Source organism: Epinephelus lanceolatus, chromosome 5, assembly GCF_041903045.1.
Source record: "Epinephelus lanceolatus isolate andai-2023 chromosome 5, ASM4190304v1, whole genome shotgun sequence".
Taxonomy (NCBI): Eukaryota; Metazoa; Chordata; class Actinopteri; order Perciformes; family Serranidae; genus Epinephelus; species Epinephelus lanceolatus.
The window spans coordinates 38,236,185-38,262,120 of NC_135738.1; the positions used below are offsets into that span (position 1 = coordinate 38,236,185).

At 40.2% G+C, this 25,936-nt stretch overlaps 2 protein-coding genes across 2 annotated transcripts in view; both read left to right on the forward strand.

Annotated features, from left to right (window-relative positions):
• The first annotated feature begins 289 nt into the window (after positions 1 to 289).
• pskh1 (protein serine kinase H1) lies at positions 290 to 10,090 on the forward strand. Its single transcript, XM_033634019.2, has 4 exons — positions 290 to 621; positions 1,324 to 2,117; positions 3,262 to 4,185; positions 8,589 to 10,090. The coding sequence occupies exons 2-4, from the start codon at positions 2,049 to 2,051 to the stop codon at positions 8,904 to 8,906; spliced, it is 1,311 nt and encodes a 436-aa protein (XP_033489910.1). The 5' UTR covers positions 290 to 621; positions 1,324 to 2,048; the 3' UTR covers positions 8,907 to 10,090.
• A 5,934-nt stretch (positions 10,091 to 16,024) lies between these two features.
• mbtps1 (membrane-bound transcription factor peptidase, site 1) overlaps positions 16,025 to 25,936 on the forward strand; it is a 36,148-nt gene continuing 26,236 nt past the window's right edge. The window contains exons 1-2 of the mRNA XM_033635268.2: positions 16,025 to 16,182; positions 24,534 to 25,126. Of these exons, the coding sequence (XP_033491159.1) occupies positions 24,898 to 25,126 (229 nt within the window). The 5' untranslated portion in view covers positions 16,025 to 16,182; positions 24,534 to 24,897. The remainder of the gene's footprint in view (positions 16,183 to 24,533; positions 25,127 to 25,936) is intronic.

Here is a 25,936-nt window from a genome sequence, read left to right on the forward strand (position 1 = left end):
TCTGATAACTTGTCAATAATATGCCTTTTCATTTTAAGTATGTTTTCTCAATGTTAAGATTTACATAAAAATAATTTTTAAAAGTGCCAAATCCAAATAAGTAATACAGAAAATTGTGGAGAAAAACACACCTAAATATTCATTTATTTGTTTATTTATTTATTTATTTATTCATTGCTTGCTTTGTGCTTTAGTTTTACATGAAATGCTGCAGAATTCTCAAGTGGCGTTTTATTTTGAAAATATAAACCGGAAGACCTGTGTTGCATTCAATCTCTTGTCACTCCTCTCGGGCTGTGGTGGTGGGAAGGTGGTCCTGGGCGAAAAACACCGTCCAGAAAAGCGACCGACGGGGCAACTTTATATGTTTTTGTACAGTCCTTCCATCTCCTAAACAAACCATTAAACTCCGGAATTGACACAAAAAGTCGCTGACAAATGAAGTGACGGATTTGACTTGTTGGTCCTCGGGAGTAAAGTTGGGAAAGTACGAGGTGAAAATGGAGAGCCCAGCTGAGTGAGAGTGGGGTGAGGAGGCTGGATTTGGCAAAGTTGGGAGTCCTGCCCTGCTGCTGCTAGCAGGCTAGTTAGCATGCTCAGACACTTCGCTATCTCGGATAAGTAAGTTGCTTTTATAACTGTAATGTTGGGCTTATTTGTGAAAGTTTTTAAAGACTATCCTGTTGTTACTCAGTGTTGCCTTAAATAACGGTCTAATGAGTTTTTGGCTGAAGAAAATACACTGACATGAGTGGGGCCTGGACATTTTTTATTTTAACTAAACTTTAATGTAGCTGTCCATTAAATGTCTGATACAAATGTGCTCATGTGTTATGGTTTCTTCAACGTGTAGAGCACTTTAAAGTATGTTTTCAGTGTTGTTTCCAGATTATTTTCTATAATAATAACTGAAAAAGTAAAGTAAGTTGATAAACATTTTATACTGAGAACTTTTAACAATATATCAAGCAGAGTTCCAACATTTGATACTCGGATAAAAGTGACCATCTGTGTTAGTGCAGCTATTTCTTACAATGGCAAAGCTATTCTTTGTTTTCTTGGCCAAAACATGTCTGGATAGCTGTAATCATATTTTGGCTGAATGTTTCACAATATGGCCTCATTACACCACTTCTATACAAAAATGTTTTTTTGCTTTTGTGCTAAAATTATCATTGTGTTTAGGTCAGTTACTTCTCTGCCTTTCAGTGATTGGCCTAATTGAAATCTGCTCCTGTCATCTCCGCATACACTCATGCCCATGTGCAAGCCTAACCATAATCACTCAAGATTCATATTTCATACTGTGTTTCTGCATTTCAGAGCTTCCCTCCGCTGTTCTCCAGCCTGTGATTCTCCAGGGGAGCTGCTTTATCTGTGGCAAGACCGCTGCTGACATTGCAGCTTCCCCCAATGGATCGGAGCATAGTTGATGATCTTATTTTCTGTGGAAGATCTGCCTGAATCCTTCTGCATTTTTCCTAAAGGCACTTAAACCTGTTTTAGAGAACTGCTCTGCCCCCCAGCCCTGATCAATCATTTTTGCCCCGTGAGCATCCATATAGCTGTACTCATGCAGTTTTCTCTCAAACACTCAACATATTACGACATCTGAGATGGGGCCCCGGTAGGTTCTTAAAGGGGCTTGAGGTACCCCCTGCCTGCCGACTGTGCAGTCTGTGTGTGTGTGCGAGACCCACCGGCACAGGCCTATAAAAGAATACTGTAACAAAAAGAACCGGTAATACAGTACTTGCTGATGGAGCCGAGACGTACAACGCGCTTGCCCAGAATATATTCATGAACTGTTGGACTTTTTAAAGTGGACGTAAGTGGATGTATCGGGTGTATTCATGAACTGTGACTGCTGATGCCAGCTCATTGGGACGTGAGTGGGTGTAATCAGCTTTATTCATGACCCCTCTGTCTGAGTCTGGGTACGGCCTGGATGGTGGATGTCCTGAGTGTGTTGAATCAGCTGTTGCGGTGATGAGGCAGGGCTCCTGGTGGCCTGTGTGGCTGGCTGGGCAGTGGCCCAAGGTGATGTGATGGGGTGCAGGAACAGTAAGGTCCTCCCTGAGCCTCCAGGGGATGTTCAGTTGGACCTGGTCAAAAAGGTCAGTAGGACAATGTTGTTAATATTCCCATTGGTAAAACTGCTATGTTCACAACTACCTGTATTACTATTGATAATATTACCTCAGTAGGGGTGTGATTATTTTTTTATTGAACAAGCTATTGAATATTTTTGTTACTTGCAGAGTAATCATTGAGTCTCATAATGTAAAAAGCAAGACTCAATAAAAAGATACTTAAATATGTCAAGTTGGGCTTTGGGAAATTGTCGCAGGCTTTTTTTTAAAACTATTTTTTTTTTACCTAAGAAAATAATCAACACAAATCGATAATGAAAAATAGTTATTTGCAGGCGTAATACCCACAAAAGCTTTAATGAGGATTCATCTTAGACAATCAATCAGAGCTAGAATGTTTAATCAGCCAACTAGGTTTAAAGGGGTTCTATGTGAAATTCAGAGCGTATGAGTTCTCTACACATGGCTCTCAACACGGAGGTGGCCGAGCTGGCGGCTAGCAGCTAACGGTGCTAACTCCCTAAATAGCGTCTAACAACAACAACATTGCTGTCAGAGCAAATGGTGTTAACTGGGGGTAACTGGAGGGTGGGTGCTATGCTTCAGGGACAGTTCTGTCCTGGTATCAGCAGTAACCACCATATGAGCGCTGTGCAGTGTGGCGGTGATGAGCTAGCTAGTGGGATACACACATGCAGTCAGATGCATGTGTGGTTGGACTGGCTTATTACAACAAACCACAGTCAGATATAAGATACAAGATAGTGTGATTTCTTTTTCTGCTCAGGACGCCATTACTCCTTTATGTCTTTACATAGCAAGTAGTTTGCTGCTATATTAATGCTCTGAATGTGTCATACAGCACCTTTTTGGTAATTCAGAAACAGTGTCACCATGTCACATTATGTTTTGAAAAGAAATATTTACTGTCAGCCATTATCTCGTTCGCTCTTATTTTTTAACCCCAAAATATCACTATCAGCCTCAAAAATCCAGTACTGGTCAGGCTATACTAACTATAAACCAAAAATCTATATGACAGTGTCTTTACATATGACAGCTCATTTACTCTTTTCTTTCTGTCTGCACAGAAAATCAATTAACTTTTGTTGTTTTTCTCTGGTTTGTAGTTTGCATCTGTGATAAATTGTGTTCTTGTATCTTTCAGGTTGATCCTCCCCAACCTCCTCAGACAGATATCTATAAGCACTTCATACGAGGGGATGGCACTAGGAGCAAGATGGGTGGGGCCGGTGGAGGGGGAGGTGACAAGGCTGACTCCACCTCCCCTAATCAAGCTCAGGCCCAGGCTGCCACTCCCACCGCTTCCGCCCAGCCCCCTAAGGACCCATCCGATCTGTCGGACCCTCAGCGGAAGAAAGTGGCAAAATATCGGGCAAAGTTTGACCCCCGGGTCACGGCCAAGTATGACATCAAAGCTTTGATAGGTCGTGGGAGTTTTAGCCGGGTCGTCCGCGTGGAGCACAAGAGCACGCGGCAACCGTATGCCATCAAAATGATAGAGACCCGTTACCGGGAGGGCAGGGAGGTGTGTGAGTCAGAGCTGTGTGTTCTACGACGCGTTCGTCACACCAATATAATCCAGCTGATGGAGGTCTTTGAGACGGCAGAACGTGTCTACATGGTGATGGAGCTGGCCACAGGAGGAGAGCTCTTTGACCGCATCATTGCTCGTGGCTCCTTCACAGAGCGGGACGCCACACGGGTGCTGCAGATGGTGCTGGATGGCGTTAAGTATCTCCACACTTTGGGGATCACTCACCGAGACCTGAAGCCGGAGAACCTGCTCTACTACCACCCTGGAGCTGATTCCAAGATCATCATCACTGACTTTGGTTTGGCCAGCAGCAGGAAGAAGGGAGACGAATGTCTGATGAAGACCACCTGTGGAACGCCAGAGTACATTGCCCCAGAAATCCTGGTGAGGAAGCCCTATACAAACGCTGTAGACATGTGGGCACTAGGGGTGATATCATACATCCTGCTGAGCGGAACCATGCCCTTCGAGGACGACAACCGCATGAGGCTCTACCGGCAGATCCTCAAGGGGAAGTACAGCTTCTCTGGGGAGGTGAGGACTTAAATCTGTTACACACTTTCTCCCTCATACACACACACTCCAGCAGACTTCACCCATATTTGGAATACATTCCTCACACCGCATGAGGCTTTGTTAACAGATTTCTGAGAAGATCAGCTTTTCTTATGAGGTGACATGGTTCAACACAGACACACACGCATTTACACATGCCAAACTCTCCTCACCAATTATCTCACCGCTCACGTCCACATCTCTTTCATGTACCCTTACCTTTTACCTTGCCATACTCGCTCTCATGTATTTGTCCTCTCTAAATCAATATGCCCTCCCTCTAAGTGTGTGTATGTGTGAACAGTAGTTTATGCTCTATCTGTGTACGTAGTTGGAAGAATGCTGAGTAGTCCATTCCTTTGTTTTGTAGCGTGGGATGTTTATGTTGCCAGTGAGCTTTACAAAAGGGGCCCTTGGTTAATGTTTGCCCCACATACAGCCACTCCAGCGCAAATAATAGCTGAGTAGTTTTGCAATATTTAATAAGGAGTGGTTGAATCATCTCGGTTTTCTTGAAGTGTGTCCAGTTTTGAACTTCTCGAGTGTCTGACAGGTAAGATAAGGTTAGGTTTGACACTTTTAATAATTGAAATCACAGTTTCAGGGAGCCTATATTTTAGCTGAGGTTTGCAAAGCAGAGCTGCTGGGTGAGTAGTGAGAAAACCTTCCACATAGTGTAGACCATTATGCATTCTTAGGATGATATGGTGGTTATTGACTAGATGTTGTGGTCTTAGTTGTCACATAAAAGACTAAGTTTAAAAAAAGGGAGATTTCTCATGAGAGCAATGACAGAGCAATCTTTATTCTCTTCCAACATGAGTCCAAAAACTAGGGCGTAAAAACTGATATTTTCTTAAAGAGTATCCTTGGTATTTCTGTTTGAAAAACGACAGGCTGAAGAAGGCAAAATGATGGCTGTATATAAGGTTTGTGAACTGATGTTGAGCCAAAACAGTGAAGTTGCGGGCCAGAAACCAAAACAATGAGCTGAAAGACAGTAAATAATTCATAGAACTGAGGGGGATTGCAGAGCTAGGTTGCAGTGTTTGGGTTTGTCACTCCGAGCTACAACATTATTTTCGCATTATATTATGTAGTCATTTGACCAATTGCTATCATAGAAATATTTATTATAGCAGCATTAAAGGAACCCTGTGGAGTTTTCTTGTGAATAAACAAAGTTATGCTTACATTTTCATAAAAAAGCAGTGTGTGTATCCTCAAGCCGTGACAATAGTGTGATGCATTTAGGGCTGGGCAATATGGAGAAAATCAAATATCACAATATTTTGACCAAACACCACATTATAGATATTGAGACGATATTGTAGGGTTGACTGTTAGTGTTTTCACAATATATTTACACAATGAGAGTCCTGATAAATAATGTGGATATAATGACTGAGTAGATAAATGCAAATAATAAAACAGAGGAGTCTGGTATGTTAAAAAAAAAATACATTGCATTACTGTAATGCAGCCTTTAAAACCAGGAAAAGACAACACTTACAATATTACGATATCTAAAATCTAAAACAATATCTAGATTCTAGTCACATATTACAATATGTAATATAATATTGATATACCGCCCAATTCTAGATGCATTGTAGTTTTTATATGTACATGTATTTATTAGATCCTGCATCGTTTACATGGACATTTGCTAGCTTATAATCTTCTTTCTTACCTCTGTGGGTGCTAGTTCTCTCAGCACATTACTGCCACCAACTGTTCATTATTGGAATAGCTTGTGCATGATCATCCAGGTGTGCATAATGCAAACATAAACTCCAGAGGGGACCTTTAAGTGCTCTAAAATTATTGTAAAACAGCTTCAAAAATGTTTTAATCAAACATAAAATACCACTGTGAATTAATAAAAAGTGAAAATTTCTAGAGCTGAAACAAATCAGTTAGTCACTTGAAAGAAAATTCATCAACCACTTTTGATGAACAATTTAACTCATTAATCACACAGAAATAAATTTGTATGGATTTGCTCTTTCTCCCTGTTTAATTTAATTGTACGTTGAACGTCTTTGTGGCGTAGACAAACACTTGGAAGGTGTTGTGCTCAGCAGCTCTGAGAAATTGTGGCTATTGTGGCTATTACAATCATTTGATTAATCAAGAAGCACTAAGCAATAAATCAAAAGTACTGTATAGTTGCACATGTTTTAAAAAAAAAGTGTCTTCCTTCAAACAGGCAGTATAGTCGTGACATAGTGGCTAGGATGCGTACCTTATGATTGGAATATCCCTGATTTGATTCCAGCTGAGAACCTTTGGTGCATGTAATACTTTTGTCTCATTGCTATTTATCCTCTCTGTCACTAGCTCATAATGCTGAAATATATACAGTATTTACTGTGTTCTGCTGTGACACTCGTGCATTGATTAAATATTTGTAATGGCTTTGAACACAACACAGACATTCATGGCTGAGGACTCCTTGCAAAGAAGCAGTACAACAACTTGTATAATGTCACAATGCATGGCACCTGTAGTTAAAGAAAATCCTGTCCTGAGGGTAAGTGAGAGGTGAAGCCGAGGTGGGGCGGACTTGAATGCAGTTCCCTTGGGGACAAGTGTCTTTACAACTGCAATAAATAATGTTCACATTTACAGCTGCAGTCCAAGGACTAACGACAGCCCAGAGATTGTTGGAAGTGGAGGAGAAATGTATGTCTGAGGCTTATATATGTGTCATGTATCTTTAGTCAACACTGGTAATTTACCTGCTGTGTGAAAAGGGGGGTTAGTTGTCTACTGGGAGACTGAAAACACAGCTGGTTGCCAAGCAGGACATCATGTACAAACTGTGTGTGTGTGTGTGTGTGTGTAGAAAGGCATGCAGCCTTGATATTCCCAATTCCTGTCTAAGTAGGGGGTAGAGTTTGACTCACTACCAGTCAGTCTTACTAAATAGAGTCCATGTCTCGGAAAGAGAACGTTTTGCTTTTAACAGCATTTTATGTTACATTAGATCTTTACTCTTAACTCTATCAGCAAATCAGTTACTGTACAAATCACTTCTCCGCACCTATTATTGAGTCTGACAGTATCTAAAGACCAAGAAAACCCATTATTACATTGATGACCCAAGCTTTTTGTCAGCTCAGAGCTCATAACACTGTCCATACCAGACATTCTCTTCTTTCTATCACTCTGCTGCCCTCTTGTGTGCGGTGGACAAAATTTCACTGATTCTAAACAAACCATACATTCTTACAAGATTGTTTAATGTCTCCCTCCACCCAAAGAAGTGTTCTGTTTATTGTTACTCCACTTGAATGTTTGAGCTTCACTGTGCAGAACGATGTATGTTCAGGGTTTGACACTAGAAGGCTGTTTTCTCAGTCATCTACTGAAAGTTTCTTTGCACCTAGTTTATATCAGAGTTAAATCAGAGATGTGTTCGTACAAGTATGTTTTTGTGACATCATCACACCTAGTTTGGAAACCAGTCATGTTCCTGTATGCAACTTACACAAGTGTGATTGAAACCTTAAACCTTCAGTGCACATAAGATCGCACTTTTCATTGAAGTAGAAAACATTATGTTCAGCAGTTAAACTTCTGAAATTAACCATTTTTGCACATGTATAGTTTTCATATTAATTGACTACTGACAGCACTCAGGTGAGGTCAGGGCTTTATGTAAAGGTAGCAAACAGGTGCCAGACTGCAAGCAGCAGGCATCTACGAGACACCATACCCCCCCCAGTTGGCTTTTACTTTCATTGGTAAGTGCATTTACAAACAGTAACTGACAATCCTGCATAGTATATCTTTAAGATATACTACCCCCTCTCTGTGCCCTAGGTCATAACCATTTTCCACCATATTAGCTTTGTTTTTTAACTAGTTCCATTCAGGATTGTTGGAACCTTCGTGTTATCTAGTGAACTAGCCCACGTTTCCACCAATTTTGAGTGGAACCATTATGACCGAGGGTGTGTCATCATCGGAGGACGTTGCACAATCCACACGTAAAATGGCGGATGGCATTGATTACCGGAGAGCTTTTATTATGTTACGACAGATATTATACAGAAGACAATTACGTGTGGTAGAATATGACATGGCCACTGATGTTGTCATTGTTCCCACATCACGTCATGGAAAACCTTAAATTTTTTGGTGCCTGCTGGGATCCAACTTTTCGGGTTTTGAATCAAATTTGTTTTTGTTCATAATGTTCCGAACAGTTTCAAATCATGTGCAGGGAACCAGAATGTAACCTGTTCCGTGCTGGTGGAAAAGCAGTATCAGAGCACCACTGGTTTAGACTATCTAGAGGACAGGTTTACCAGTGATCAGTGTACTCAGTTTGTTCATTACTGTCTTGTCTCACGTCTGTCTCCCCTCTCCAGCCGTGGCCCAGTGTGTCCAACCTGGCCAAAGACTTTGTGGAGCGGATTCTAACAGTGGACCCCAGCGAGCGTCTCACAGCTGGCCAGGCTCTGAAGCACCCCTGGATCGTCAGCATGGCTGCCTCCTCCTCCATGAAGAACCTACAGCGCTGTATATCTCAGAACCTCCTGAAGCGGGCGTCCTCACGCTGCCACAGCACCAAGTCTGCCCAGTCCACTCGCTCCAGCCGCTCCACCAAATCCAACAAAGCCCGGCGAGTGCGAGAGAAAGAGCTGCGGGAGCTGAACCGTCGCTATCAGCAGCAGTACAATGGCTGAAACAGGGACAGTGACAGCCAGCGGCTGTAGCGGACCTTATACTTTTAGGGGGAAACAGCACTACAATGACTGAACTTTTACAATGACTACCACCATTCGAAGTTGCTGCCAGTGTTTGAGGCCAAAGTGGCTTCAAGTTCCAAATCATTGCCTTAAAAAAAGAGGACAATGACTTGACTCGACCATGGCTACCAGCAAAAGAAGAATTAAGATTGAAAAGTAACTGCTGCCAGCTGAGAATTCCTCTGGCAGCGCGTCTCCTGACGAGCACAGAGAAGGACACACCAGTAAAGTTTTGAACTCTTAAGGGTTACATCATCTCTCCATCCATTCCTTCACTTTTTCTCTGGCAGGATGGTGCCTTCCACTCCTTTGCTTTTGTTCTTTCAATCCCTGTGTCTCTACATATTTATTTATTATTGTTGACATGATTATTAGTCTCCATTCAAATGGTCACTGGATAATGACCTTCCATGAGGATCTGTTGAACAGAGTTCTGGGTACTGAAGTTTTTAAGAAGAAAGGGATACTTTTAGAAGAGGGGGAAACAATTTCCCCGCACTCATTCCTGATTGAAAATTGCTGTGAATTTATTGTTGTACCAATTGTACAGACCTTGTCTTAAGATGTGGGTGATGCAAGCACACTGCAAAAAAAAAACACACCCTTAAAGGTCAAAATGAAGGCTTATTTTTTAGTCACTTCTAAGCTTATCTAATCTTGCCATTATTGCTCTGTTGATATCATTGTTCTAAAACTGTCAAAAGATTGTGAAGCTGTTTTGTGTTAAATCCTCAGTGTATTGTATTAGACAGTAGGCCACACAGTCCACTCCCTGTGATTTTTAGACTTCAACAGATTCAATCATGAGATGCCTTCTATGATCCCTTCAAGCTGAAGAGCATTATTCTAATAGTTTGCTGTCTTTATAAGAGGATGTGGCCGTTTAAGATGTTATGTGGTTTTACTGTTTCATTGTTTGTGTCAGTGGGAATGGTAAATGTTGCGTGCAGCAATGAAGGCAAAGATCTCTGCTGCCAATTGCACCAGCTCTTTGTAAGTTCAAACTGAGCTTTGTTTAAAACACAAGTGTTTACTAAGTGGAGACTTACACATCACTAAATTAAAGCAGGTTGCACCACACAAATTAGTCCTTACGTAAAAATTAATAAAATGTTGACTACGACCTGTAGCTATCTCAACCCACTGACAAAGCTAACGTTAGCTTGCTAATATTTGACCCATTCATGTCTTTGCGCCTTCTAGGATAGAGAAGGCAGGACCGGCCTTACTCTGCCATGCTCCACCTCTGACTGGCTTACCCTAACCAATCCCACTCTTCTTGCCTAAACCTACCCAACCCAACAAAAAAAGGCAATGAGTACTAGCCCATCACAGGGAGAGTAGGGCGGGTCATGCCTTTGCTATCCTAGGAGACACAAAATTGCGACACGTTCAAACTGAAGAGTAAAAGAGATATTTGACCCAACACTGGATCAAAATGCTGTTTGATAATAATGTTAAATGGGAAGACTTTAAATTACATTTCTGAAAAAACAACTTGTTATGCCAAGACTGATCATAACTATAGCTAAGTTTGTCTTGTTTGTTGTTTGTCCCCTAAAATTGCACATTTTAAAAGTTACGCTACAGCTTTACGAGCTTTGACATTTGTAGCAGTGTAGTCTCGCTCACCAGACCTTTCTGAAGAAAAGAAAGGTCTGGCTGGGCCGACTCTCACTTTGAGATTGGAGAAAAAAACGCCCCGGCTGCTTGTACTTCTTTTAACCAATCACAATCGTTCTGGGCGGTGCCACAGCAATGGTGCGCTTGCAAAAATATTGCTGGGGGGAAACAGGTTTTGGTGTAACACGCCCACAAAAATATCACCTACAGGACGCGAACCATGGCAGAAAAATGGCTACATCCCCGCAAGATCAAACACCGCAAAAGTTAGTAAAGGATGTGTTGAAAACGGCTACACAACCGGAGGTGGTAGGGCGGGACTTCAGCAGGTGGCTCGTTCCGCCCAATGAGAGGCTGATCTCTGCAGCGAACTTCCACCCACTCAGACTAGTAGCGGTGTAACCTGATTAAATAAATCACTAGTTAAAACTAGCTAGTTAAAGAGGACATCTGGTATTTTTCAGCCTAGACACTATTTTCCCACGTCTTAGTGTCTAAATGACTGATGTAGTCCAGTACTAAGAGAGAGTACTGAAGCCTGCAACAGCGAAACAGGCTACAGTGTAACCACTCAGAGCATGTGTCCCATTAATTTACATCCACTAAAAGTGTTTTAACAGGCTCAGATTATTATGGCAGTCTTACAGCATTATGAAAAAGACCCTACAGAGAGATTATAATGTTTTTCCATAAATTTCACTGGTTCCTTTCTGGTTTCTGTCCAAGCCTCATCAAAGGAGAAGTCTTGTTTTGATATTTCACAGTCTTTTTCACATTGTTGAAATCGGCTAATTATTCAGCCATGACATTGAACATCTTTTAGATAATGCTAAACTATGCTTACTGTACTCCCAACAAACTCTTCCCAGCACTCTTCTCTCCAGGGCTCTGTCATGTTTCCACTGTTAGAGATATTTCAGAATGAGACTACTCCTTAAGCGAGACTCGGACACAAAACAGACCAGGACAAATGAAGAAATGATCAACTTCTCTGTAGGGTCTTTTCTCTTATGTTTGTTTTATCAATATAAGCCTGTTATTGTCAAAAACAAGCACTTTAAATGTATGTACATTGAAGGGACTCATCTGCCCCGTATAATTACATTGCAGCTTATTTTGCTGCTGCCAGCTGCAGCACTCCGGCTGAGTACTGGACCAATTTTAAAAAGAGCTGTTCCCTCGAGTCACTTAGACATAAAAACATAGGAAAACAGGGTCCAGGTTGAAAATACTGGAGTTCCTGTTTAACTTCATAATAGTAATAACTTAACAGCTGGTGCAACCCAACTGATATCCATAGCACAGCTCCAAGGCAGAGAAACCCATCGTCCTAAATTTGTTTACTACACATGACCAAAATGAAGGAAACCACTGAAGATGATGAGCAGCATGAAGAGGTGAATCAAATGACCATTAGTATGTATGATTATAAAAGATGATGTATTACAAAAACCAAGCACACGCAATCATACTATGCATATGTTTTCTTTTGTTTGTAAAGGCCACCTTGTCTATGAAAGTGCACTTAAATCAGAATAAATTCCAAAGGAAGAGAGAAACTCAAATTTATTAAATCCACAAAATTCATAGTCAGAGAACAATAGATTGTAGCTCTCTTATGTCCTCCACAGTATGTTTTTTTGGTGCTACAGCAATAATCTGAAATGAGAATAGACTAGGGAATTTGGTTTTTGTAACATTATGGTATAGTTTTAATAGTAAAAGGCTGCATTACAGTAAAGTGGATTTTCTGAATATATTAAACAGTTCAAGCAAAGGGAAATGCAAAATGAGCACAACTTCACATTTTATCATAATATCCATGTTTAAATGATTTAAAATGATTCATCTTCAACTTTGTCAAAAAATAATGTGATATTTGAATATTTGATAATTGAAGATTTTCCTAAAGTAGCACAACTTGTCTGAAAAACAAGTGAGGATTATTTGCCTTTTTATGTCTTTTGTTCCTCCTTTTATCTGGCGAAGCACTTAATCTCTACTGTTAAATTGAATTTTGGTCTAAAATTGCAATTTACCTTTATATTGGACTCCGTCTTTATGTATTTTGTCCCTTCAGAACTCCCCCATAGTAAATCAGTTGCTACAGTGTGGTCTTCTTTATATAAGCATTTTGCTGTGATCTACCCCAGACTTATGAAGTGTGTTGCTGTTGTGAACTTTTTAACACATACTGGAAATCTAATCGAGCCATGTCAGCTGACCTCAGTTTTTCCCTTCTCTTTTGTCTTTTGTTCTTTGCTTGTTTCAAGATGCCCTGTCATCTTTCCATTTTCCTTGATGTAAGTCAGATTTAAAATTTTGTTTTCTTTTGTCCCACTGCTGTTATCTGCCCTGATGTCTCACCTCTTGGCGGGACTGAATTGTTTATAAAAGACTGTAAATGACGCTAACATTGGAACTGGTATTGGTACACTCAGATCATCACTCTGTCCTACTTTTTTTGAAATTCTCCGCCCAAAATGTGTCTTTTTAAAATCAAACGCACATTCTGTAAGCTTTAAAAGGTGCAGTTAAAATGAAGAAACCAGCTGTGGTCATCTCAAAACAAAGATTTTTTAGGTGAGGTATCACTCTGAGGTGTCCTACTTTCTGCAACACACAGTATGATGAGGTGACATTAGTTCTGGTAGGTAGTTAGTTCATTGATTGCTCCTAGAGCATAGCATCTATGTGAAATAAACATTTTTTAAGACTCAGTCACAAAGTAATCATTTGAACTCAAAGGAATTGCTGTGGTTGAAGTAGTCAGCAACATTATTAAGTGCCTATTTGTATACCATGTTCAATGAATGACCCAATCAGTTCATTAGCAGTTTTGCAGAATGTCAGCACATTGGTAAGTCTGTCCTTTCATGTTTTTATATATCTGTGTGATTTTATATAAATGCTGTTGTCCTAAATGAAGTAGCCAACTCATCACTGTTATCTGAAAGCAGTTTTTTGTTATTATGTGTCTAAATGAATGATAACACTTTGATTCTTCTACCATTAACTTTTATTTTTCTAAACGGTGAGTTGTATGTGCCAATAAAACACTCGAACCTGACTTGCTCGAATGTGTTTTGATTTGACACTATTCTCATATGTGATTGGTCCAACAGGTGTGTTAGTCAGAGTGTACAATAAGACTATTGGTACTTCTCAAAGTCAAGGATTCTTTCTTGGTAGGACAGATCCTTCCAAGTTGGGTCCTACAGAGGCTACGCAAGACTCCTTCCTAACATTTGGTGAACACACATTGGAACAAGCTAGCAACTGCCCAGGTGTGCATCACTGAAGAGACCCCACCTTCAATTCTGGCAAATTGTGCACAAAGATTTGTGAGTACTTCATACCTGCTGAGGATACCCACATGTGTCCTTGAAAATTCTCTAAGGGAAGGACTTGGACCTTGATAGAATTCAAAGGGTTCTTGACATTGGAACAGTCCTTCGGCAGGATTCGATGACCTAGCCTCCTTGAAATTGAGCAATTTAAGGATCCTTCTTGACTTTGAGAAGCACCATATATTGGCAATCTTCTAGCACATATTGTTGAACTACTGTTGTTTTCAGGTTCATCAGTTTACTGTTTTTATGCCTCTGTGCTGGCAATAGTCGTCGATGGAGGCATTATGTTTTTGGGTTGTCTCTCCATACGTCTGCCTGTCCAATTCTCGTGGATGCTCAAGAACACCTAGAAGGATTTTTTTTTCCTGCCTGTCACACTTGGTCTCAAGAATGAACTTATAAGATTTTAGTGGTAAAAGGTCAAGTTTACTGTGACCTTTCATCCATCTTATTCTTGTGACCGTAATATCTCAAGAACACCTTGAAGGATTTTATCAAATTGGCACAAACATCCACTTCAACTCAATAGTGAATGGATTAGAATTTGGTGGTCAAAGGTCAAGACCATTGTGACCTTGCGTTCCTCTCACTATCATGAATGTTATCTTTGAAGAAAACCTTGAGGGAATTTCCTCAAATCTGGCTCAGATGTCCACTTGGCTCAACAATGAATTGATTAGAATTTGGTGGTCAAAGGTCAAGGTCACTGTGACCTCATAAAACATGTTTTTGGTCATAACTCAAGAATTCAAACACTGATTAAAATCTGGACTTCAATTTTAGCATTTTGGAAACGGTCACCAATAATTATATAAAAATGATTACTTCACCCTCATGGGGGTGCTATAATTTAAGATAAACAACAGCCCTGAAGCAAAAACAAATTGATACATCAACTGTCTAATGTAATGTGAAAGGGGCTGCATGCTGTGACAACTTAGCCTCTTTTAGCGCTTAATTTGTTTTGCAGCACATATGCTATTTGATTCAGCCTCACTGTTCTTAGATATATTTCCTAAGGAGTCTGTGGAGATCAAAACAAAGCTAAAGGGAAAGTAAAGACTGGACATGCATGCCTCAGAATAAGTTTTAGCAAACATAACTCTAATAATGTGTGTGTTGTAAAAGAGTACTTGATCCTAAATGAAAACCAGCATTTCTTTCACTTTTGATATAAGCAGAATTGTGGCCAAAAGCATTTGTGCACTGGTTTCAAGTCAAGTCAATTTTATTCATATAATGTTTGCAGAATATCACAAATTTGTCTTGAGGGGCTTTAAAGTCTGTGTAGCATGCCAAATTCATTGAAATGCATTGACATTTCATTTATATGCTCTCAGCTATAAACTTCTAATCAAAACATAGAAAGCGAAAAGAAAAAAAAAAAATTATAAATAATAAAATAATAAGACAGTGGCTTACAGCTGTGCAGCATATGACTTTGTTTGTAGTGGTTGAAATCTAATGAACTATCAGTACTTATTGAACCAGTTTAATCACAGCTGATGAGTATCATGGTATTTTATTGTAAATAAACCACTGTAGACCACACAATATCCATGTGATACTTTAAAGTTTAAGTACTACAAAGTGTAGCGCAGCTGTGCCATACTGTCATAGTTCAATCATAGATCAATTCTAATGGTTGTGAGTGCGTCAATTAATTGGGTTGTATTTTACAGTAAAATAAGTGAACTAACCTGGATGTTGTATCTTAAAAATGATCTACTCCTGCTGTGTGCGTCTTGTTTACAGTAGTTTCCTGACGGTGAACAGCGCCCACTGCTGGCAGAACTGCAGCGTGACCGAGAAGGCTTGGCCATAAGTAGTAGCCGGAGGCCCGGTGGGTTGCCAGGTTTGATACAAAGCGTGACACTCTATGATCGTATGCTCATTAAGAGGTGATGGGAAAGTAATAATAGTTACGATATAGGGTTATAATTTGGATTTCTGTGAGAATATAAAGGGAAAAGAACCATCTCTTAAAGATGAATATCACCTGAATAGGATCGATGAGCTAACTTTGCTCGGCGATTTTAGGAGGACAGGTTCCCCAAACCTGGCATCCCGTCATAACCCGACGTCAGTGGTCTGCGGCTGTAGCGTTTGGTGAGTTTTCTGCTAGCTTTTGTTCGGTGGACAATAAACTACCTACCGAGTAGCTATTGGCTCGATAATACACGGACAGTGAAAAATACACACAGATAACTGTGAGGTGTGAGACGCCGCTTAGCTTGGTGAGTATTATCAACACACAAACCACCAGCAGATACACTGTAAAATATCACCAAGCTAGCTAGCTAACGCTATACATGTGATAGGCAGCCAAGGCTAAAGAAAATCTCTTGGCATGTCTTTTTGTTTACTAAACCTATTTCAGATGGCACAATGTAGCTTTCGCGACATTAACACGTGCTATCGTGGTTTTCAAATAAGGTTCTTCACTGTCGACATAGTAAGTGTCCATCTCAGAGACACTTAGCCTCCAGCATGTGTCTGCTGATATTTGCTTTGTTTATGCTGTTAAAGTCGTCACTTTAATGTGGCCACACGGTTTGTTTTGTCGTTTTGGCTCAGTGTGGCTTAGTTAGCTAATTAGCTAAGGTGTTTAGTAAATGTTGTGTCGCGCTGAAAAGCAGCAAACTGTTATTTTAACTCATGGCCCTATCGACGGTGTAATTGTGCCCATCGTGTGTAAATGTAGAAACGCTAACACTGGGTCTTTCATGCATCTACTAATGTCAACTAAAGGCATTTAACCGTGTGTGTATTTTGTAGTGTGTCTGGTTTGCTCAAGGAGTGAACCACGAGCACTACATGGAACAACGCGAAGTCTGTGTCATTACTGAAACAGTGGAAGTAATGTTGTGCTTTATGTGATACACACTGTGGACAGATTGTTTTGATCGACAAAGTAGCTGCTGTCAGCTTGTTAACTTTATCTTTCTAACATTTAATCCTGCTTTGATGTCATTATTTTTAACGGAGGGATGATTCCATACTAAACTGGTACTATTACACCAAATTTCTGCTAAAAATAAAAACTTCTAAGGGACCCCTTTGCTAACACCCAAAAAACAGACTCCACTTCTCTCCCTTCAGATCACTGTTGTTGATCTTTCCTCTGATTGTGGTGGGGGGGCCTTTCCTAGCTACTAATCAATGTCTGCCTGGAGGTTTGATGCCATTTTTGTGGTTTGGTGGTATGTTGACTCAGGTAGTCCCAGCCTGTCTTTTACAGCCCTACCCTAACCAGTGGGGCTATTTTTACAGCTCTGGGTCTAAACCAATAGTTGTTAGCTGCATTGTTGTCTCACACAGGCGGGGATCCTGCCCTGAGCCGGATCTGGTGATTGAGCCCCTTCCTGTCAGACCAGACCAGCCAGGGGCTTTTAATTAAATTGTTCAATCACTTGTGTAGGCCCATATCTGCAGTGTTTATTTACTATATCATAGAGGTTGAGCAGTGGTAGGCATGTGGCTACCCACAAAAGTAACTATGGGAATTATGTGTAATTTTTGATTCACATAAACCCTTAAACCTCCGTATAATCCCTTTCCTGTACAACATTTGACTTGAGCTAGTATACTACTACAAAAGCATTGTCACAATTTTCTTAAAAAAAAGCCACATTTATTGTATTTTAGTCAGGCAAAATAAATCAGTTCACTCCTCTGCACTTGGAAACTTTATTCATATTATGAGCAACTTGCTGCTACAAGTTAGGAGACAAGGACAACTGTAGAGCTTCACATGTTAGCTGTGATTTTCCCAGAAGTTGCAGTCATATAAATTTTAATCATGAACATAATATCAATCAACTTAAGTAAGCCTATGCGAAATCTGCACCTGTAGAATTCCGATCTCCTCAGATCTTCTGCAGATTTGAAAATTGTTTTGTAAAGAAAAAAAAAGTGTTGCCTTTCACATTACAAGCAAAAAATAAATAAAAAATTCCACAGATTTTTCCTCTGGATCATCACCAGGCATGTGAAGATAATTACATTATTGACTCATCGAGGTCGGCAAAGATGATTGGTCATGTCCATATATAGCACAACATCGCCCTTTTGTTTACATATGTGTTTAATTACATAGAAATGTCACCAACATTTTAGCTAACATGATGCCTGAATTTTCATGCTTTTTTCACATTTCAATTCCAATGTCTGAATATTTTAAGACTTTAAAGTTCATTGCTCTTTGAAAGAGTTTACTTGTATTATAATGCCATTAAATTATCATTATATTTGTGGCATAGAATGGTCTTAAAACAACAATAACATTGTTTATCTCAATCATTGCTGGGGCAATATATTGTCCACAAAAAGTAAGTAATGTGATAGGTCTACTCACAGATGAAAATTGTAAAAAAAAAAAAAAAAAAAAAAAAATCTGCAGTTTCCATTCTGGTCTGAGTATAAGTAGTGTTTTGCTAGTGTAACTACAGTCCCCATACAGGAGACGTGGATATCAACAGGAGAACCAGAAGGCTTAGATTATAGTCAAGTGATCCGGCAGTTAAAAGCAGGTTTAGATATCATCGCCACAAGTATACCAGGGGACTGAACAGAATCTGGGCTTGTTTATACACTGCTGTGCCGTGTAAATCTATTTGTTTGATTTTGCTCCTTTCTTGATAGCAGTTGTTGGGGGTTGTTTTCATCCTTTGATGGGAGTGTTTGATTGGTAATGACAGCCTGACAATAGAGTCATTCCTGCCAGGATAAAATAGACTAAAAGTATACACTCAAACACACGCACGTTGCATACAGCATATCTGCACACTCTCTGGAACATGTTGCAGATGTGCTCTGTGCAGCAATAAAGCTCAGCAATCAGAGAGCAGCCGGTCCACAGCACACTAACACACTCTGAGTGGGTTTTGTGTATGCTAATCGATAAAATCAATCCCAAAATGAGGATGGGTGGGTGCTAAGATAAAAAAGGTGAGTTTCATGAATAAACACAACAACAGAACACAGGTCTTGGTACACTTTAGGAATTGAGAGACCGCCTCTGTGTCCCTCTGGTGTAAAGTAGGAGGCAGTTACAGGCTCTGCAGGAAGGGAGGTCACCTTATGTAATCTGGGCTGGACCCTCAGTCAGCGTGGAGCTGGTTCTCATGAGGCCTGGTGTTGAGCTTGGCAAATGTCTATATATGTGTGTGTGTGTGTGTGTGTGTGTGTGTGTTGGGGAGTCATATGTCACACAGTTTCAGGTCAGCTGAGGCAGCCCAGCTGAGTCTTTTGTGCTGGTTGGTGATTCTGTGTATGTGTGGTGTGTATCTACCTGGAAAGTTCTTTGTGCAGTGCAGGATGGCTTTCACAGCAGCATAAAGATGTTTTTGATGAGTTTGTTTAGCAGTGTTTAGCTGTGTTGAGTTTCTTCACTGGGTCTGTGGCTGCTTCTGTATAACTCAGTATTGCCATCCTTGCAGGTGAGATAAAGTTTTATCTCAGTCTACGTGCTGTATCTAACAACAGGGCTCTTCCCAGAGGGAACTGACTCCTCCACAAGAGGCTAAATGAGGGAGGAGTGGTTAATACTACATTCTACATCTCTCTGCACCCAACACCTCCCTTCCTTCCCCTTGGAAACACTCCTTTCTCTGAACACTACATGAGGGGATAGAAATGGAAACAAAGCCTCTGTAAGGTTGTTTTTCAAAACCCTGGAGTTGTAGGAGGATAGAAAATACGCTTATTTGTTACCTCTGCAAAGATGGTGTTTTACACTTGATTTGTTTTTTCTACAGTCAGCAGCTGATTTCAAAAACATTTGAACCGATTTTCATCACATTTCAATGGACAGATAGACCTGAGGCCAAGGAATGACTGAGTAGAGTTTAGTTGATAATGATAAAAGCTTACTGATATATCAGTACTGATGTAGTCATATCTGAATTGCATTTAAACTATCAGATATGCGAAACGAAATTGCAGTGCAGTAATACATATTTATGGGCTGTATTGTTATGTATACAGTACAGGCCAAAAGTTTGGACACACCTTCTCATTCAATGCGTTTTCTTTATTTTCATGACTATTTACATTGTAGATTCTCACTGAAGGCATCAAAACTATGAATGAACACATGTGGAGTTATGTACTTAACAAAAAAAGGTGAAATAACTGAAAACATGTTTTATATTCTAGTTTCTTCAAAATAGCCACCCTTTGCTCTGATTACTGCTTTGCACACTCTTGGCATTCTCTCGATGAGCTTCAAGAGGTAGTCACCTGAAATGGTTTTCCAACAGTCTTGAAGGAGTTCCCAGAGGTGTTTAGCACTTGTTGGCCCCTTTGCCTTCACTCTGCGGTCCAGCTCACCCCAAACCATCTCGATTGGGTTCAGGTCCGGTGACTGTGGAGGCCAGGTCATCTGCCGCAGCACTCCATCACTCTCCTTCTTGGTCAAATAGCCCTTACACAGCCTGGAGGTGTGTTTGGGGTCATTGTCCTGTTGAAAAATAAATGATCGTCCAACTAAACGCAAACCGGATGGGATGGCATGTCGCTGCAGGATGCTGTGGTAGCCATGCTGGTTCAGTGTGCCTTCAATTTTGAATAAATCCCCAACAGTGTCACCAGCAAAACACCCCCACACCATCACACCTCCTCCTCCATGCTTCACAGGCATGTGGAATCCATCCGTTCACCTTTTCTGCGTCTCACAAAGACACGGCGGTTGGAACCAAAGATCTCAAATTTGGACTCATCAGACCAAAGCACAGATTTCCACTGGTCTAATGTCCATTCCTTGTGTTTCTTGGCCCAAACAAATCTCTTCTGCTTGTTGCCTCTCCTTAGCAGTGGTTTCCTAGCAGCTATTTGACCATGAGTTGTTCTAGAGATGGGTCTGCTGCTAGAACTCTGTGTGGCATTCATCTGGTCTCTGATCTGAGCTGCTGTTAACTTGCGATTTCTGAGGCTGGTGACTCGGATGAACTTATCCTCAGAAGCAGAGGTGACTCTTGGTCTTCCTTTCCTGGGTCGGTCCTCATGTGTGCCAGTTTCGTTGTAGCGCTTGATGGTTTTTGCGACTCCACTTGGGGACACATTTAAAGTTTTTGCAATTTTCCAATAGGGCTGTCGGCTGTGTATTAACCTGACTTCTGCACAACACAACTGATGGTCCCAACCCCATTGATAAAGCAAGAAATTCCACTAATTAACCCTGATAAGGCACACCTGTGAAGTGGAAACCATTTCAGGTGACTACCTCTTGAAGCTCATGGAGAGAATGCCAAGAGTGTGCAAAGCAGTAATCAGAGCAAAGGGTGGCTATTTTGAAGAAACTAGAATATAAAACATGTTTTCAGTTATTTCACCTTTTTTTGTTAAGTACATAACTCCACATGTGTTCATTCATAGTTTTGATGCCTTCAGTGAGAATCTACAATGTAAATAGTCATGAAAATAAAGAAAACGCATTGAATGAGAAGGTGTGTCCAAACTTTTGGCCTGTACTGTATATGATCTGAAAGTGCAACTATGTAACTTTTGAAAGAAGTAATAACACAGTCTTTGTCTCACAAATGAGGAGTTGAACAAGAAAGTGATCAAACCATGTTCAATTCAATACAGTCTGTGGTTCTGCTGTTACAGCCTGATGTGGTCTGAGGGGTATTCCAGGTAGGAGGTTCAACAAACTCTGAGTCTAACCCTGAACTCTGAGTTGATTTACCCTGAGATGGGAAACTCTGAGTTACTGGTTCCAGAACAGCTGATTTGAGTTTGTTCAGTCAACTCTGAGTATTTTCACTCTGAGTTAAGCCGACAATAAAAAGCCATCATCAATGGAGCTCCGACTCCACGATTCACCATGGCAACAAGTAAATAAAAGACAGCGCCTCCATTTTAATCCAGTGGATGTAGAGATATCAATGCATGTGTAGCAGACGGTGCACGTTTATCTTTCAAAGAAGAGCCTGAGTCAGAGCGAGGAAAGTGTAAATAAGTTAACCATAAAGTTAATAAAAAAGTTTATTCATCTTTTTTCAAACTTACATTTTCTTAATGAAGATAAAGTGGTGGAATCTGACTGTGTATCAGGCTGTAGATACATTGCATTATATTAATAATATATAGTAATATATTTGTTCAGATTTAATCTGATGGGGAAAACACAGGAGGCAGCAACTGAAAAATAGGAAGATTTAAAACATATAGGCTAGGCTATAGATCAGAGACATAAAGACATGACTGTAAACTCACAGTCTGACCCAGTAATAATATGTTTGGTGATTTACACTTGAAAAGATGTTGAGGTTAAAATACAGTAGATTTTAAAATGTTGGACATCTATTTGTATCTTGACTCAACAGCATTCAGTGACTTTATTTCAGCTACAAATGTAGTAAATTTAAATACACTGAAATGCTGCACCATTGCTCACTCAGAAATATTAACATATAATCCCCAATATTAGGCTATAGGAATTATGTTCCATCAGTGCGGCAAATGACATCAGTGATAGAGATCATTAGTCATACCAATTTTTAAAATTTAAATAATTAGACCTACACATTATGTGCAATAAACATTTCGGAGCTGCTCGAACAGACTGACAGTCTGATCCTTGTGCACAGTGTTATAAAAAATAATTAATATAAAAAGGACAGAGGCCAGCAAGCAATAGTCGTGATTTAAACGTATTGGCTATATTTAGCTCCGATTTAGTCTAGCTACATGTAACCCAAATCTAGCCGATTTAATTTTGAAATTGATTAAATGTAATTTTCACCATTGCAGATAGTGTGCGGTATGATATTCAATCACGTATGGAGAGTCAACAGTAATTAAAAATATGTTTATCTCCATTTTTTGGACATGGTCTCTACATAGCCGTATAATTGATGACGTCTACACTTTGGCTATGGTTAGACGTCTGCCAACTTTTCACTGACAGCCCAAATTCAGCCGTGATTTAGCCTAGACGTCAGGTCTTCATGTAGCTAGACGGCTATTAGACGTTTTTTAAACCAAAAGATGCTTGCTGGGAGGTTTGATTCTGAGCTGAGGGTGAATTCTTGCTGTGTAATATTTGAATGTAAAGACAAAAACTGATGTCCAAAGAAATGACTGATGTGCATAAATTCAGTAACTTAAGACAGTCCTGAGTAACAAACTAATATCCAGCAGGATTTAGACTGTGACAGACAGTAAATCTCTGCTAATTAATGCACTTCGATACAAGCTTTGACACGGACTGAATGAATGAGGAAATGAAACAGCGTGTAAGAGGGAGGAGACAGAGAAGAACTCAGGGTTTATTGAAGAAAACCTGTCAGCGAGCAGGTTATGTTCACAGAGTCTGTTACCATGGTGACTGACTCAGAGTTTCAGTTACCTCTCTTTCTGGAACGGATAACTCAAGTTTCCCTCTTTTTTCCATCTCAGGGTTAACTTACTCTGAGTTTTCACATAACCCGCTTTCTGGAATACCCCTCTGGTATCTTAATGGTCATATCAGACCACAGTAGCCGCAAAGGTTAGTATTGGTTCGCATGAAAGATATAATTCGTATGTTTTCGTAACATAAAAATGGCTAGATCAGTGTTGTTTTTTAACGTTGTGTACAAATAATATCCCAACAATGTTCAAACCAAAGAAATCGGTCTGTGTTTTTGGTCGCCTTCACCTGTCAGTGGCATCACTTTCCCTTTGCCTCGTTAGCTGTCATATGTAGATTTTTTATATCCACAGTTATTACTATACACTTTTTAGATCTTGGTTGTTTTTATCTTAATCTTTTAACCTGATGAAGGATTTTAGTCATTGGACGTCTGGCTCTGAGGTTATGACAGAAACGAGCTGAGCAAATGTAAGTAGTAGCTCCTGCCATGCCAAACAGTGTCAGAGAAATACTGATTTACATGAAACTGCTTGATTTAGTGTTTTTACTGGTTTAAGGTCCATTTGTTTTGGAGAGGTAGAGACCACTATGATCAATTCGGCCCCCAGTAAATACCACCTGAACATCTGGATCTTAAGTTATAAAGAAGACAAGCTGAGCAAATGTTAGGTGGAGCTAGGCTAGCAGCCTTTCCAAAACAAGCCGAACAGGATCGGAGTAACAACTTACTAACTAACTAACTAACTAACTAACGTCTTACAAACAGATTTGAAGAGTCATTCCAAAATCATGTTTATTATATAAGGTTTTATGTAAAAACAAACATCAGATGACTACTGGTTATTATATTTTCATTATTCTTAAACATTGATTGTGGATCCTGGCCTCATAACAACAGTACTGTCAGGCTCTAATCTGAGTCTTGGATATCAGCCATCGGCTGTAGATTGTTTTGCAGCCACAGCTGTGACAGTAATGGAGAATCGACTCCATATGCTGAGAGTATGTGTTTGCAGGGTCACAAAATCAATTTGCAATTAATCTGAAGTGATAGGAATTCATGTTGTGGGTGTAATAGCATGTGTAAAACTTGTTAAATACAGGTAGCTATTGTATAAAATATATATTGTATTTGCAAAACACTCATGTACTTCCATTTAAATGTCAACAAGCTCTGTCCTGACTCCTCATCATTCATTTTGGCTGTTCCTTGTCTTTTTCTTTCAGATAAAAACAGGAAGGACTGCTTTGGAACTCTTAATTGACACCAGCATTTTCCTCCATCACTGCTCCCACCCTCCTCCCATCCATCCGTTGCTTTCACTGGTTGCCTCCTCCAGTTCTCAACATGGCGACTATGTTCCTACTCTGGCTGTGCCATTGACCTCCACACTGGACTACCACCATGGAGAGAAAACGCAGAAAGAAATTAATCTAGCTGCTCAGGCCGTTTGCAGTATGGACTCATTTTTGGAGCTCTGGACCTGAAATGCTCTGTCCTAACCCCTGACCCCATACCAGGTTTTAGCTGCTCATTTTTCATCTGAAACAGCACACCTGCTGCTGGAGTTTACAGGGCCTGGTCAAACCAATGGTTTGTGCTACTTCACATCTCAAAATGCTCCTGCTTCCTGTGTGGGCATCCATGCTTTTAGGGCTGCTGATGGGCTTCCTCCCTGTGGTGGGGATGGAGCCAACAGGAGGAGCCAAATCTAAGTCCGACCACACCCCCAACACAGAGCCTCTCTCTTCATCATCTGGCTCCAATTGTTCCCAGTTAACCCTCAAACTGGAGTTTTCCTCCCAGGTGGTGGAACATGGTAAGAAGAAATTGTTAAAGCTGGTAGACATGTTATTAATTGTGTCTTTATGAGGTTTGGAAACGCTGTATTTAAACATTTCCAAAGAGTCAATGGGATAGCTTAATTGTGTTTAAATTTTGAAGGTACCCAAAGTTACTCTTACATCTCAGTTACAGTGCACAATTAACCTTGGCCTGCCTTAATAGGAAAGCCATGTCCACACTGTGATCCCAAGAATCAAGGAGATTATTAAAAGCTAAGTCATGTACTAGATTCATGCTTGTTTCATTCACTATTTAGCAGTGATGAAGGTTTAAAGCTTTTTTCTCTCAGTAGCAGTCTAGTTTTAAAAATTTGAGCATGGGGGGAATTAGAGTTGGGCCAGTATGAAGATTTTCAACCAGTTTTATATGAAGCCAAACACCAGAGCGGACCGGTATACTGAATTTCACCCGGTGTCACACTTAACTTAGCAGCCGCTCCTTAGTGGGACATAATAATGGTACGTCCCAACAGCCAACAAGTGTCTGGCTAACGCGTAACATCTGAATTCTCTGTCAGCACTGTATCCCGTAAATATCTGTTTCTGTTGGGTCCTGTAAACAAACCACGTAAATATCAGCTGTGTGCCTGAGGTCAAACTGGAGATATAACCACTTTAAGGATGGGTGAATAGCCTACATGCTGTCTTCCTGCATTTTTACATTACATTTAATAAAAGAAAACACACATTTTATATTGTATTATTTACTGGAAATTACATACAGTATAACCAAGAGTAAGTAGGATGTTATTAGCAAAATACATTTAGCAGAAACTTGCAGCTCC

What these genes read in the sequence shown, in the direction of transcription:
- pskh1 (XM_033634019.2), top strand. Translation starts at nt 2,049, where the DNA reads ATGGGGTGCAGGAACAGTAAGGTCCTCCCTGAGCCTCCAGGGGATGTT. An exon ending in AGTTGGACCTGGTCAAAAAG is followed by an intron (nt 2,118 to 3,261) that starts GTCAGTAGGACA and finishes TGTATCTTTCAG; the next exon opens with GTTGATCCTCCCCAACCTCC. An exon ending in AGTACAGCTTCTCTGGGGAG is followed by an intron (nt 4,186 to 8,588) that starts GTGAGGACTTAA and finishes TCCCCTCTCCAG; the next exon opens with CCGTGGCCCAGTGTGTCCAA.